The 13759-nt window shown below is 50.5% G+C and overlaps 2 protein-coding genes across 3 annotated transcripts in view; one reads left to right on the top strand and one right to left on the bottom strand.

Moving 5' to 3' along the window:
• Hhat (hedgehog acyltransferase) overlaps positions 1 to 5513 on the top strand; it is a 245673-nt gene extending 240160 nt beyond the window's left edge. The window contains exon 12 of the mRNA XM_041635455.1: positions 5089 to 5513. Coding sequence (XP_041491389.1) covers positions 5089 to 5180 — 92 coding nt within the window. The 3' untranslated portion in view covers positions 5181 to 5513. The remainder of the gene's footprint in view (positions 1 to 5088) is intronic.
• Positions 5514 to 8462: 2949 nt separating this feature from the next.
• The window catches only part of Kcnh1 (potassium voltage-gated channel subfamily H member 1), a 296080-nt gene continuing 290783 nt past the window's right edge, over positions 8463 to 13759 (bottom strand). For both annotated transcript variants that reach the window (XM_041635334.1, XM_041635336.1), the window contains exon 11: positions 8463 to 13616. In XM_041635334.1, the coding sequence (XP_041491268.1) occupies positions 12759 to 13616 (858 nt within the window). In that variant the 3' untranslated portion in view covers positions 8463 to 12758. The remainder of the gene's footprint in view (positions 13617 to 13759) is intronic.

Genomic DNA, 13759 nt, shown 5'->3' with positions numbered 1-13759 from the left:
AGTGGACAGAAGGAGCAGGGGCCTCTGGCTGGAATACTTGCTTGGGTGGATGGAGATAAGCTAAGGTGGTTTTAGTTACAGATAATAGTAATAGATTTTATAAAAAGACAGGACAGTGTGATATAGTTTTGCCTACTCTAGGATTAAATCTCACCTTCAAGCATGGGAATGAGCTGGGGGCCCTTTAGAGGCGGTATAGCGTTGAACAAGAACTTCTATTGTGCCTGTGTGTGCTGTGTATATGTATGTGTCTTTCTGTGACATGTCTCTGTATATGTGTGTATGTCTCTCTGTGTGTGCATGTGGGGGGCATCTGTGTGTGTGTGTGTGTGTGTGCGCGTGCGCGCATGCGTGTGCATGCCTGTGATATATCTCTATATATGTGTATGTTTCTGTATGCATCTGTGTGGTCGGTGCATTTGGAGGGGTATGTATGTACATGTATGGTATGTTATGTGGTATATATCTGTGTGTGTTATACATACATGTGCAGATACACACACCTGTACATGTTCAACCTTAGGGGTCTCCTTCTAACTCATCCCATTTTGTTTTTTTGGGATAACATCTTCACTGAACCAGGAGCTAGCTATTTTGGCTGGGCTGACTGGCAGGTGACTCCCAGAAATCACCTGTGTCTCCCCAGCACTGGGTTTACAGAGGCATGCCACCACACCTGCCTCTTACATGGGTGCTGGGGTTGAACTCAGGTCCCCATGCTTGCATAGCAAGCCCTTTGCACATGACCCACCGACCGAGCCATCTGCCCAGTTCCCAATGTTGTGTTTTACCCAGATTCTATAGCATAGTCCCTGAAAACACATTCCCTTCACGAACTTCAATGTTTTTTGTTTCCTTTAAAAAGAACGGCTGTTTATACCTCCGTGTTGAAAGGATTACCTGAGCGTGTGATCTTGTAAACGTAGCAAAGTCTGTCATGTTTGTAAGCTTCACACGTGGACGGGACACATGGTGCTGTCGACCGAGAGGCTGGGCCAGAGGGCTGTATCCCTGCCAATCATGTTCACCTGCTGGCCCCCAGACTGTTTGCTTCGAGAAATGGTAAACAGTGGGCTGTGGCATCTGAGAGAGCAAGGTGACAACTGAAGTGCTGAGAAGCACATAGCTCAGTGGGCCTTTGATGGGGTGACTGACAGCCCCTGCATTCCCCAGCATGCAGTTCACCCCCCTTGCATGAGATGTGGATTGATTTCTCCATGGGATACTGATGTGTGCTGACTCAGCTATGTCAGCCTGACCTCTGCCAAACTGCAGGGAGAAGAAGGAGCATCTGAGATGCCCTGGTGGAGGAAGGGGGGCTCCAGGAGCCCAGAATCAGGCCCTGACACTCTCAAAAGAATCCTCCCTGGGAAGACGCAGGGCTGAACACTCCACCTCATCTAAAAACCAAACCGTGTGTCTTTATGTGCTCTGTTTGAGCTCCTTGGGATGTCTACAGCCCAGGATGTCACAGCCCAGTGCCGCCAGTCTATGGCTTGTAATGTCAGATCGGTTTTGAGGGTTTTGTTCTAGCATCATTGAAAACCATAGTGAAAATGTTCATATGTACGTTGGGTGGATGTTTGCCAGCTGTGGAGTAAACATTTGAAATCATTCTCACTATCAAACTATAAAACGTTTCCCTGGTGTGAAGGTGCAAACGTATGAGCCCAGCACTGGGGAGGCAGAGGCAGGATGATCACAAGTTGGAGGCTAGCATGGCCACACCGTGCCCAGACCTTAGCTCAGAAGAGAAATGAGGGGGCGGGGATGGATGAGGAACTTGATGAAACTGTTTCATCAGCAGGAGACATTTGCACCCATGCTTCTGGTAACCACTGATTGTTGTCATTGCAATCAGTTTGAAATTTATATAAATGGACTCATTTACTATATGTTATTTTCTCAAGGTCTTCAGCCTCCTATTTTATTGTGGTAAATTTTACATAACTTAAAAATATGGTTTTAGCTATTTTTAAATGTAGTTGAGGAACATTAAGAACATTTGCATTGTCACGTAGCTGTCACCCAAAACTGAAACTTTGTCTCCATCAAGTGCTTCTCATTCCTTTCTTCTTCTAGCCCCTGCTACTTGCTTGTCCCTTCTGTCTATGAACTTGGCCATTCTGGGGCCTCATATAAGTGGGATCAGAGATTTGTTCCTTTGTGTCTGGCTTATTACATAACATGATATCTTCAAGTTCCATGGAGGCTGTTACATCTGTCAGAATTTGCTTCTCGCTGGTATGTGTGTGTGCATATCCATTATCAACTCACCCGCCAGCTTGAGTTGCTTGTATCTTTGTGACCATGTTGTGACCGTGTGTGTGTGTGCCAATGTCTCTTGTAGGTTCTGCTTTGCATTCTTTAGTCACATGTATTATAATTCTATGTCTGATTTGATGTCTGGAGGAATCCCCATAGTGGTCGCCACAGTGGCAGCACCATTTCTCCTCACGTGTCATGTGGGAGGGACACTGGTGTGTGAGGACATGCGTGTATCATGTGCCTGGAGCTCCAGATGATTGTAAACTATCATTCACATGCTGGGAATTGAAGAACAGCCAGTGTTGTTAACTGCTGAGCCGTCTCTCTAGCCTGACTGTCATTCTTTTGAGACAGGATCTCTCGCTGCTCTGGCAGCGAGCCTGAAGGACCCACCTGTCTCCACCCCCCCAGGGCAGGAATTTCACATCCATGCCACCACATTTCTTCATTTTCACGTGGGTTGTAGTGATGGAACTGGGGTCCTTGTGCACACAAGGTAGCGACACCAGAGGAAGCAAGTTACAGGTCTCTAGACTCATGGAACCCCCTGGAAATGCCAGAAAAATTCCCAACTGTCTTGAGCAATATCCCCTCTCCTCCCAAATTCACATGTTCCAGGAATCTCTAGATATGTCAACAGTTGGAAATACAGTCATTTCAGGTGTAACTAGCTAAGAGTTGTAAAGCAATCATCAGGGCAGAGTGTTGGGGACCCACGTCCACACAAGAAGTGAGGACTCAGAAACAAGGGCAGGTGGCCACACAAAGACAGAGGCCATGGTTAGAACGGTACAACCGAGAGCCACAGGAAGGCCAGGAACTGCTGGAAGCTGGAAGAACCAAGGAATAAGACCCGCCTGGAACCTCCAAAGGGAATGTGGTCTGCCAACACCTTGGTTTCAGAATTCTGGACAGGAAGACTATTAGAGATTGTATCTGAGCTGTTTTAATCCATTAGTTTGTGGGTATTAGTTACAGCCATGGATAACACACGCACTAGCAGACACTGGCTGGGCCATCATGCTGATGCTGTCTGGAAGCCAGCCTAGGCAAGGGTGGGAAGAAGACCAGGTTCGATGTCCCTGTTGTCCACTGATCTTGCAAGAGATACACTTCTGTGTCCCTTACCCCTCTCACCGCTTCCTTTTCTCTAGTGACTACCACATTCCTGTCACCATGCAGAGCTGTGTGACATTTCACTCAGCATTTATAAGTGCGATAGTTAGGAGGTTTCTGTAACACTAGTCTAACCTTCGAGATTTGTGACTTTGTCAAGGCTGGGATGGCAGAGCCGGGGCCTGAACTTGAACCCGCCACAGGGACATAAAGCTCACATTAATAAAAATGACAGCTAATGGTCAGGATCAGAACTCTTTCCCACCCATACCTTACTTGCCCTCAGACCTATGCAGCGATCTCGTCACATGAGCCTTGTCCCTTGGTGGCTTGAGGTACTCTCACTCTTCCCATGTGCTTCAGCTTAAATGGGCTTTGTCCACTCTTTTCTGTTACTTAGTGCTTAGGAGGATTGTAGTAAGCCCTACCATGTGTGCCTGTCTTACCTGAGGTGGCATGGGAGTACCTTTAAGCCCTACTGTGTGTGCCTATCTTATCTGAGGTGGCATGAACACACCCCTAGGCCTACTGTGTATGTCTGTCTTACCCAAGGTGGCATGGGCACACCTCTGAGCCCCACTGTGTGTGCCTGTCTTACCTAAGTTGGCATGGGGGCACCTCTAACTCAGCACCGAATCTGTAGAGTTTGGCTTCTGTATATTCCATATCACCTCCAGTTCTCTAACGTTCCCAAGAACATTTGACATTAATATTAAAAACAAGGGCAGGTCAGGTATCCTAAGATGTGTGTTTTAGAAGGAGCTGCTAAAAGCTCTGAGACCTGTCTTTAAAGATTTATTTATTTTTATTTACATGTATGAATGTTCTGTCTGCATATACATATGTGTGCTCTGTGTGTTCCTGGTATCATAGAGGCCAGAAGAAGGTATTTGAGCCCCTAAAATGGGATTCACAAACAGTTGTGAGCTGCCGTGTGGCTGCTAGGAACTGAACCCAGGTCCTCTGGAAGAGCAGCAAGTGCTCTTAATGGCTGAGTCACTTCTCCAACCCCAAACTCTGAGGTTTGTTTCCCCCACATGATTTACTATTTATTTGGTTGTTTTCTGCTTATTTAATGTGTGTGTAGGTGTGTGTGTGTGTGTGTAGGTGTGTGCGTGTGTGTGTCTAAGTGCTTGCATGTGTACCACACACAGCAGTGACTATGGAGGCCAGAATAGGGCATTGAATTCCCTGGAACTGGAGTTAGAGGCAGTTAGGAGCCACTATAGGGTTTCTAGGAAGTGAACTCCCATCCCCTGCGAGAGTAGCAAGTGTTCTAACTGTTGAGCCATCTCTCCAGCCCAAGTTCTGAGTTTTGAAATCTGATATTTAATCTTTAATTTAATACTTCTATGCACTAAAATAATGGCGTTGTATTCAGTGTGACAGCCAGTCTGCATTTGAAGACTAAGCATGGTTCCCACAAACAAGGCTTTTCTCCTGGTTATTTGCTTTAGTTTCCACAAGACCTGCTCCTTAATCGCACGCCCTATTTCTAAGTATGCTTGCCTTCCGGTAATGTACCGCCACTTCCAGGTGACCCCGGTGAGCACTCAGGATCCCGCCTGCTAGGTGCAGACAAAGCTGGCTTTCTGGCAGGCCTGCATTTCAGTTGCCCTCTCCTCAGAGGACAGTTTGCCTGTGAGGGAGGGAAAGGCCTGCCCAGGCCTGCTAATCATTCTTTCTCTTTGCCTCTTCACACAGGCTGGCCATGGGTGACCCTGTCTGTCCTGGGGTTCCTGTACTGTTATTCACATGTGGGTATCGCCTGGGCTCAGACATACACAGTTCTCTAATGCTACTGGCCCAGGCCAGCCTGGCTATCAGACTTCAAGGGACATGGCATTTTAACTGGACCTCTTACTCTGAGGCCATCCCTGAGGACACCTTCCACTCCAGGACCACCCCTGAGGACACCTTCCACTCCAGGACCACTCCTGAGGACACCTTCCACTCCAGGACCACCCCTGAGGACACCTTCCATTCTGAGACCACCCCTGAGGACACCTTCCACTCCAGGACCACCCCTGAGGACACCTTCCACTCCAGGACCACTCCTGAGGACACCTTCCACTCCAGGACCACCCCTGAGGACACTTTCTATTCTGAGACCACCCCTGAGGACACCTTTCATTCCGAGACTGTCCCTGAGGACACCTTCCACTCCAGGATCATACCTGAGGACACCTTCCATTCCAAGAGCATCCCTGAGGACACCTTTCATTCCGAGACCACCCCTGAGGACACCTTTCATTCCGAGACCACCCCTGAGGACACCTTCCATTCCGAGACCACCCCTGAGGACACCTTCCACTCCAGGATCATACCTGAGGACACCTTCCATTCCAAGAGCATCCCTGAGGACACCTTTCATTCCGAGACTGTCCCTGAGGACACCTTCCATTCTGAGACCATCCCTGAGGACACCTTCCACTCCAGGATCATACCTGAGGACACCTTCCATTCTGAGACCACCCCTGAGGACACCTTCCATTCTGAGACCACCCCTGAGGACACCTTCCATTCCGAGACCACCCCTGAGGACACCTTCCATTCTGAGACCACCCCTAAGGACACCTTCCATTCCAAGACCACCCCTGAGGACACCTTCCATTCCGAGACCATTCCTGAGTGATCACCTTCCACTCCAGGACCACCCCTGACCCTGAGGACACCTTCCATTCTGAGACCACCCCTAAGGACACCTTCCATTCCAAGACCACCCCTGAGGACACCTTCCATTCCGAGACCATTCCTGAGTGATCACCTTCCACTCCAGGACCACCCCTGAGGACACCTTCCACTCCAGGACCACCCCTGAGGACACCTTTCATTCTGAGACCACCCCTGAGGACACCTTCCATTCTGAGACCATTCCTGAGTGATCACCTTCCACTCATCTTCTGCTGAAGATGCTTCTTCATTCTGAGCCTCACATCTTTCTCTATCACAGAAAATGTACAACCTGAAAATATTCTAATATTGGAGCCTCAAAAATTCTCTGCCTACCCCAATAAGCCTCTCAGTGCATAAGCTAGAGTTCAGAGCCGTCTCGGGTTCTTCCCAACTATACATGGTGACATCTGTTCTAGAACTTACCGTAAACCTCTTGAAAGGTTCAGCACAGTGGACACTTATTGTCTGGGAGTAGACATCCTGGTCGGGATAGGCCTGCCTCTCTGAGACATTCCATTATGTTTTGATGACCCTTTTCCATGTTCTGCACCTGGGGACTCTGGACTGGCCTGCACGTAATGGCCCTTAGCAGGAGGGCGGCAAAGCCATCGCCGTGTTCCAGGTGGCCTGGCTAGCTTGGGCGATGTACACGTGGAGCATCCCAGGGAGTTCTGCAGTCTGAACCTTACTGGGGCCTCCACACAGCTGCTGTTCTTCAAGACCTGCAGCCATGGAGTCCCCTGACCCTTCTTTCTCAGCCCTTCTTCCAGCATGGCAGTTTAAAAGCCAGAAGATAGGTGCTCCCACAGTCAGGTGCTATTGGGAAAGTCCTCAGGAAGGGTGTTGGCCTAAGGTCCCACATGCTAAGTGTGTTTTGCTTAGACGATTTCATTGTCTTATTCTCATTCAAATAACTGAGAATTTATTGCATACCCTTTGTTACATAGATAATTTACATTTTTCTAGACTTATTTTGGATATTTTTAAATAAAAAGATTGAGATCTAAACCTGCATAACTTGACACTTCATCCCTCCAGATAGATGTTGGGCAGGCGACCGCTGACAAGAGGTGAGTGACAGTGAATTCTGCGTGGTTTCGCGGGGGAGGAGGAGAGGGAGGCAGCTTTCAGAGGAGCTCGTGTGTGGAGCAAATGTGGACGAATGCTTAACACTCCAGCTGTATGAGTTTTTACTGCATGACAATGAGGTGGAAGGGCCAATGGGGCTTAGTGCCGTTTCATTCTCTGCAGGCGACTGTCCTGAATCATCCCTGGGAATATCAGCTCAGGGGAGTCTGCGTCCTTAGGATGCACACCCAGTCACCAGGTAGATCCCTTAGGAGCTGCTGCGATTGGGAGGGCTGGGAGGGGCAGATGCTGAAGGCCTGGAATGAGTGTGTTGTGCTCACTGGAGCAAAGGGGTCAGGTAAGCTGAGCATTAATAACCTCACCAGTGGCTTGGTAAGGGGGAGACACGAGGCAGGTGACTCTGGGGTACCAGGAGGTTCTGAGGATCAGGGAGAGGGAGAATGGAAATGAGTGTTGTTTAGTTTCATGGACCAACGAGAGCAAGGATCTGTGGTCAGCCAGAGGGAGTCTGGGCAAGGCCTTCAAGTAGGGAAAGGGCTTGCTAGGAAAAACCACAGTGTAAAAATGATTATCGGGAAGTGTCTAATGTGGAGACATCCTATAAATAATGTAGGCGATGCTGCACTCTCCCAGAGAAGCAATCTACAAAAAGGCAGACCTATTCATGACGCTACGCTGGAAGAGTCAGTGAGTACACTCGGTTGCTAGAAGCCTGAGTTTGTTAAAACCATCTGATTTCGATCAAGGTCTCAGGAGCTAACAGACACTAGCTGTTCTCTGTGTGGCTTACCCAGGGCTCTCGTCCTGTCTCTCCCTGCTCCCCACCGTGACATGACGGAAATACCTTCCTCTGCTACAGTCCCCCCTCACTTTACAGACCCTTGAGGCCAGCTCCTGGGCAGCAGTCAGTCATCTGGCCCTGGCAACTCCGGCAGCAGTTCTGGAAAAACACTGGATGAGGTCCTGAGTCACTGACAGCCCCAGGAGCAAGGCCAGGAGTGCAAGTCCACTGCCAAGACAAAGCCCAAGGAGGGGAGCAAGATGCCCAGAGCCAAACTAAGTCATCATCCACGCTAGAGATGATGTTTCCAGATCAGTGTTTTAAAAGGTTACATTTATGTGAGTTGTGTGTGCAAGTGTCTGAGAGGCCAGAAGGAGGTACTGGATCAACTAGAGCTGGAGTTACAGTTGGCTGTAAGCTACACGTGTGTGGCCACACATGCAGGCCATGAAAGGCAATCCCAGAATTGCTGAGGGATCAGAAAGCACCAACTGGATGGCACACAAGGAAAAGCGAACACAAGTATCACGTATAAAATAGTTTATTACCATAATAAATAAAATTAAACTTTGTTTCTTTACAAATATCATTTGTGCTTGTTTAAAAATGTCAAGAAGGGGGTATCATCCACGGAGCCCAAATCATCCCCGTGCCACAGCCACACAAAGGAGCTCTTGGCAGCACCCGCAGCTGATCACAAAAATAGCCTCTGCTCATTTGCACTTCGGTTTATTCATGCTCACTCGGACAGAGGGGGAAAAGAAACGAAAAACCCGAGAAAGGATTTGGCAGGATTTGATGGAGAGTGTTCATAGAGAAGCCCCAGAATGACGAACTGCTCATGGGTATAAATGTCCTTGTGATGTGGACAGTCTCCAACTGATGCACAGATAGTGTCTGAATACTGAGAGGCTACATTCATGAGGGGTGTTGCGTTTTCACCATAAACGCAGTCTGTCTTCTGATAGGAGAGCTGCAGACTCCTCAGGGACTCAGAAGTCACCGTCAGTGTGGCTCTAAGGAAGGCCAAGTGGCAGGTGGAGACGCCTCTACCCGGCCTGGCAGGAATTTCGAAGCCATCTTTAAAGGTTCTGATACACTACTGTGGAAACCAAAGTTCTTAAGCTGCAGGTAAATTCACATTGATTCCTTTGAAGGGTGGGAGGTGGCAAAGAAAGCATCTCAACACCAACACCTTGGGTGGAAAGTGGTCCCTTCTTAGGAGTTTAGGGTCAGGGCTTCATGAACATTGAAGACTCCTCCAGATGGAAAACACAGGAGCTGGTGAAGACAGTTTTTACTGAAGCGAACAAAAAGGCAGTTTATGGAGCAGTAACCATAACAGGGACAGGTAGGTAGGAGAGGCCATCCAAGAACTTGAGGGGATCTACGCAGGCCTCCTTTCTAAGCAACACGAGGAGACAGGGTAGCAAGGGGGCACTGGGACCCCCCATTGCAGCTGGAATTCCATTCAAGGGTCTTAAGGCGAAACATCTTTATTGCAGAACGGAGTACAAACAATCTAGTTATGCGTACATCTACAACTTGTACCTTTGCCAGGGCTCCCGAGAGGCCCCGGAGTGTACCTGTAAGATGTCCATGTGATGAGGAGATGCGGCCCTGCCGCTGACAGGTATTTCTACAGAGTTTATTCAGTCCCGACCCCAACCAGGACATACCTGGCATTTGTCTTACTGTTCCCTCCTTCCACCTAGGGGTTTGGAAGCTGAAGCCTGTGTGTGGTGGGGTAAGGTATTTCTACTCCTTGCCCAACCATCCTCACTGTGGAAGCGGCGCACAGGCTCTAAGAGGTGAAGGCTAACGAGGCCCTAGGAACAAGATAACAAGACATCAAGGTAATAAATGTGTTTCTAGAAGGTGGCTGGGGAAGGGGCAGAGGTATCATTCAGTGGTAGAGTTCTTCCCTGGCATGGCCAAGGGTGTGACTTTCACCTCCAGCACCAAACAAACAAAGCCTGCTGGGAGGCGACTGTTGGGCACAGCAGTCGAACACTCAGGCTCTGCTCCAGTACGAACGAAGCAGAGAAATGGGGTTAGCTGTGCCTAGACCAGAGCATCCCAAAGCCTGTCGTGTGCCCAGTGGAGGAATCCGCAGCTCCCTTTGGGATGGCATAGCTGGCGAGGCAGTGTGCCTGCCAGAACCAGAACACTGGCTCTGCTGTTTGGTCCTGATGGCACGCCCTCAGGAAGGAAGCGGGTTCATCCACCCAAGTGGGACTGCTCCCTTTAAGCTAGCCTGCCGGGATAGGCACTGGGAAATGGAGCTTCACTCTGGGTGACATTCTCAGCAGCTGACCAGGTGGCCGGCACCTACTGGACAGCTATGTACCACATTCTGTGCCCGTCCCCTCCAAGGGGACACCATTTTTTTCTGAAATCTCACTGTTCGGTCTGTTACCCAGTGACCCTCTGTTTCCCAGTCTCTCCTCAGCAGATCGTGGCTAAGACATAAAGGTGCGGGCCATTGGTATCTGAAGCCTATGGTCCTTGCTCAAGGCACACCCGTTGTGTCGTTGTGAAGCTGGCACAAAAAAGCTCCGGTCCAATGCTTGCCAGGAAAGTAAGGAGAGATGGGTTGGCTCCTTTATGATTTATTTCGAAGAAGGCAATCGTAGCAAAAATGCTATAGAGGTGGAGAAAATGAAGCCACCCACGCATGTTCGTCACCTGTACTTTCAGGAACTCTTAGGTCCTAGACTCCTAGAACCCCAGATGAGCAGAGACACCCCTTGCAGAGTGTGGACCTCAGCCTAACAGGACTTCAATTTTGACTGACCCCAGAGTACAGCCTGAAGCTTTATCTGTCCCATGACACAAGGGCGCGCTCTCCAGCACCCCCAGCATCTGGATCCCTCACATCTGAAGGAGATTCACCCCTCAGAAAGAGCTGTCAAGGAGTAGCAAGGCCTCTGTTCACTGGCTGGCCCGGTGCTAGAGGGCTCGCTAAGTCCAAGAGAGTTCCAGAAGGATCTCTAGGCACAGGTGCTCCCGAGGCTGAGTGTTGCCTGACATGGGGTCCATCCTACCCTAAGCTTAGCGCTCCGAAGCTAAGAACCAGGCTACTGAGTATGTGTGAGGAGTGGGACATTCAGGGGGATAGCGGCAAATGGGACTCCAGTATCTCAGTCTATCCTGAGGGGTAGTTGGCAGCAGCTCAGGGGACTGTGGGTCACCAGTGGGTATCTTTAAATGCTGCCATCTGACACTGGTCCTACTAGAATCTCGGCCTAGGGATGCCAGGAGCCGGCCCTATGCACTGTGTTAAAAGTCACACCCTTGGTTTCCCAGTGCCATCCATTCTGTATGGACAGCCACACAGCAAGTCCTGGCCTCTGGGCAGAACACTAAGCATCTTTGGTAGGGCAGGTCTTGCACAGCAGGTTCCCTAGACAGGCTGGCGTTCTGAATTGCGACAGCCAAGCAATGCTAAGCAGAAGCACCCGTGGCTCTCACTTTCCTAAGGGCTCCTTCCAGGCTCACGGGGTAGGGTTACACCCCTGCCTGATAGCCTCCAAGTGGGCACCTGAGCTAGCTCCTTTGTCCTGTGTTCTGTCGCGTGCCATCAAGAAAAAAACCTCAAGTGACTGAGGCAGCAAGTGTTCCTGAGCATCATGGTGTGGGAACTTGGATGCTACAGACATGGTCCTGCAGCCGTGGCTCTGAGCCTCAGCCTTCCCCCAGACCACAGTTCCACTGTCCCGCCCCCCAGCTAATCACTGAGACATTTTGAAAACCAATGTGTCATTCATCCTTTTTTTCCAGCTCCCTAAGAGAATAATCATGGTCCTGCCATTATTTTTAGAGTAGGAAATAGGTTGACTTTCAAATAAGGCTAACTGTGGCTCCCATGTGACCTTGAATGATCCCATGCACTGGACAAATATCCCATGAGAATCAAAATAGAAAGCTAGTACTTGCTACAATCATTTTTGAGGTTTGTGTGTGTGTCTGCTTTGTTAGGAAAGCATTGCCGGGCTCCTGCCCCTTCCTTAAATGCCCCACACCCTGGGCAAGCTTAGGAGGAGGACAAGGGAGAAGCAGCAGAGAGTCCCACGTTGTGAGGCCTATAGCTTGGCGCAGCGCCAGGGGGTTATCTGGAGCTGGGAGCATCCACATCAACCATCCCACAGAGCAGGCTGTGGACCACACAACAGAGCCTGCTCAGAGCTGAGGGCCCTCTCAGCTTACCATGGCCTCACCTCTTCTGGGCAAGGAAACCTGAGGAGCCCAGCCCGCATGTCTGTGGTACAGTACTGGACGCTCCACCTCTGCCACAAAGTGGGAAGGCTCTCCCATCCGTCAGGCTCCCCTTAAGGAGAGCTTGTTAGAAATGACGAGAATAGGAAAACAGGTGACATCATACACGGCTGCACAGGGTTGGTGAAGGCCCAGAAGTCCCGGTGCCTGTCGTGGCCTTCAGAGGGCTTGGTAAAGAACCCCAGTGTGGTCTGTTCCCGAGGGGTTCCTGGGGCTCTCCCACCAGCGTCTCCAGGACTGGCTTCCATCACATTGGTAAGACATTCTAAAGGAAGCGCTCTTCAGATAGACGGCGTGCTCCTTCCCCAGTTCTCGGGAGTTGGTGAAATGCAACTGCCATCTTGCAGGGTGGGTGCCTGGCCACTTTCCTGCTTATATTTTCCAGAGACCTCACAGCGACACCATGCCCTTTGGTCTCACTTTGACTTCCTGACAGGAAAAGCTTATTTTGAAAATTGTTGGTCATGTGGGCGGTGTGGTGAGGGGCGTCGAGGGCAAGGGGACAGGCTTTTGTCTTTGATTTTTGATAGTTTGTTTTTCAATGATCCACTCAACTTGCTCCAAAAATGTCTTTGTCTGACTCTGGGGACTGGGGCCTGGAGATCTCACACATCTCCTGAGGGGACTGGGCAGACCCTCTGGACATTAGTATCCTGAGTATCTCAGAGAGCTGCTTCTCGATGGCGGTCATCTTGGCATTCAAGGCCTTGATGTCCTCCTTCAACTCATGCTTCACCTCTAGAACTGTGGCCTGCAGCGTCTGCTCAGGGATGGGGTAGAAAGAATGCTTGACCTCCGCCAAGATGGGGCTCCGGTCCTGGGGACTCCTAGCCTCGCCCACATTGTCCAGGCGTAGGTCGCTCTTGGTGATGCCGCTGTCACAGGAATCTGTCTTCTTCAGCGTAGCCTCTCCTGACGCCTTTGTCCTCTCGGGCAGCGTCTCCATGGACTCTGCCTTGGAGACCTTGTTCCAGTCCTCCCCTTTCCCACAGGCATCTTTGAAGCGCGCCCAGCCTTTGCGCTTGGCGCAGTCACCGCTGCCTGCCTTGGGACCGAGGCACTCAGATCCCGGAGCGTGCAGCTTGGCATGGTCTGACACTGTGGAGGCGGAGGCCCCCTGGAAGGACACAGGCGTGGCAGGGCTCTCACGCACCGTGACCACGCTGGCCTTCACCAGGCTGTGGTTGGCTGAGGTGTGGTCCGTGAGGGCATTGCCCTTCTCTACATCTAGGTCATCCAGGTCCCGCCCCCCTCGCTCTGCTGCCAATCGGGCCTCTTTCTGCTGACGGAACCTTTGGAACAGTCTCCTGACAGGGTGGTCAGGAGGCAGGATGAGGGGGGCCTCATTCTTCCGTTTCATCCGCTCCTCCTCTTCCCGCTTCACATCGCTGATCTTCCGGAACACAATCTGGAGTGGGGGGGGGGGGGGAGAGGACACCCTGTGTTAGGTAGAAGGAGCTCCAGATGCTAAGTCAGTCCCCCCATCCCCTGTCAGTGCAGTAAACACAGCCACCAAGGGCTGCAGCCCACAACACATTCACAGCTCTGCAG

This window comes from Microtus oregoni, unplaced genomic scaffold, assembly GCF_018167655.1.
Source record: "Microtus oregoni isolate MIOR12 unplaced genomic scaffold, Mior012 000047F_ref0000412, whole genome shotgun sequence".
Lineage (NCBI taxonomy): Eukaryota > Metazoa > Chordata > Mammalia > Rodentia > Cricetidae > Microtus > Microtus oregoni.
This window is presented reverse-complemented; position numbering and strand designations above follow the sequence as displayed.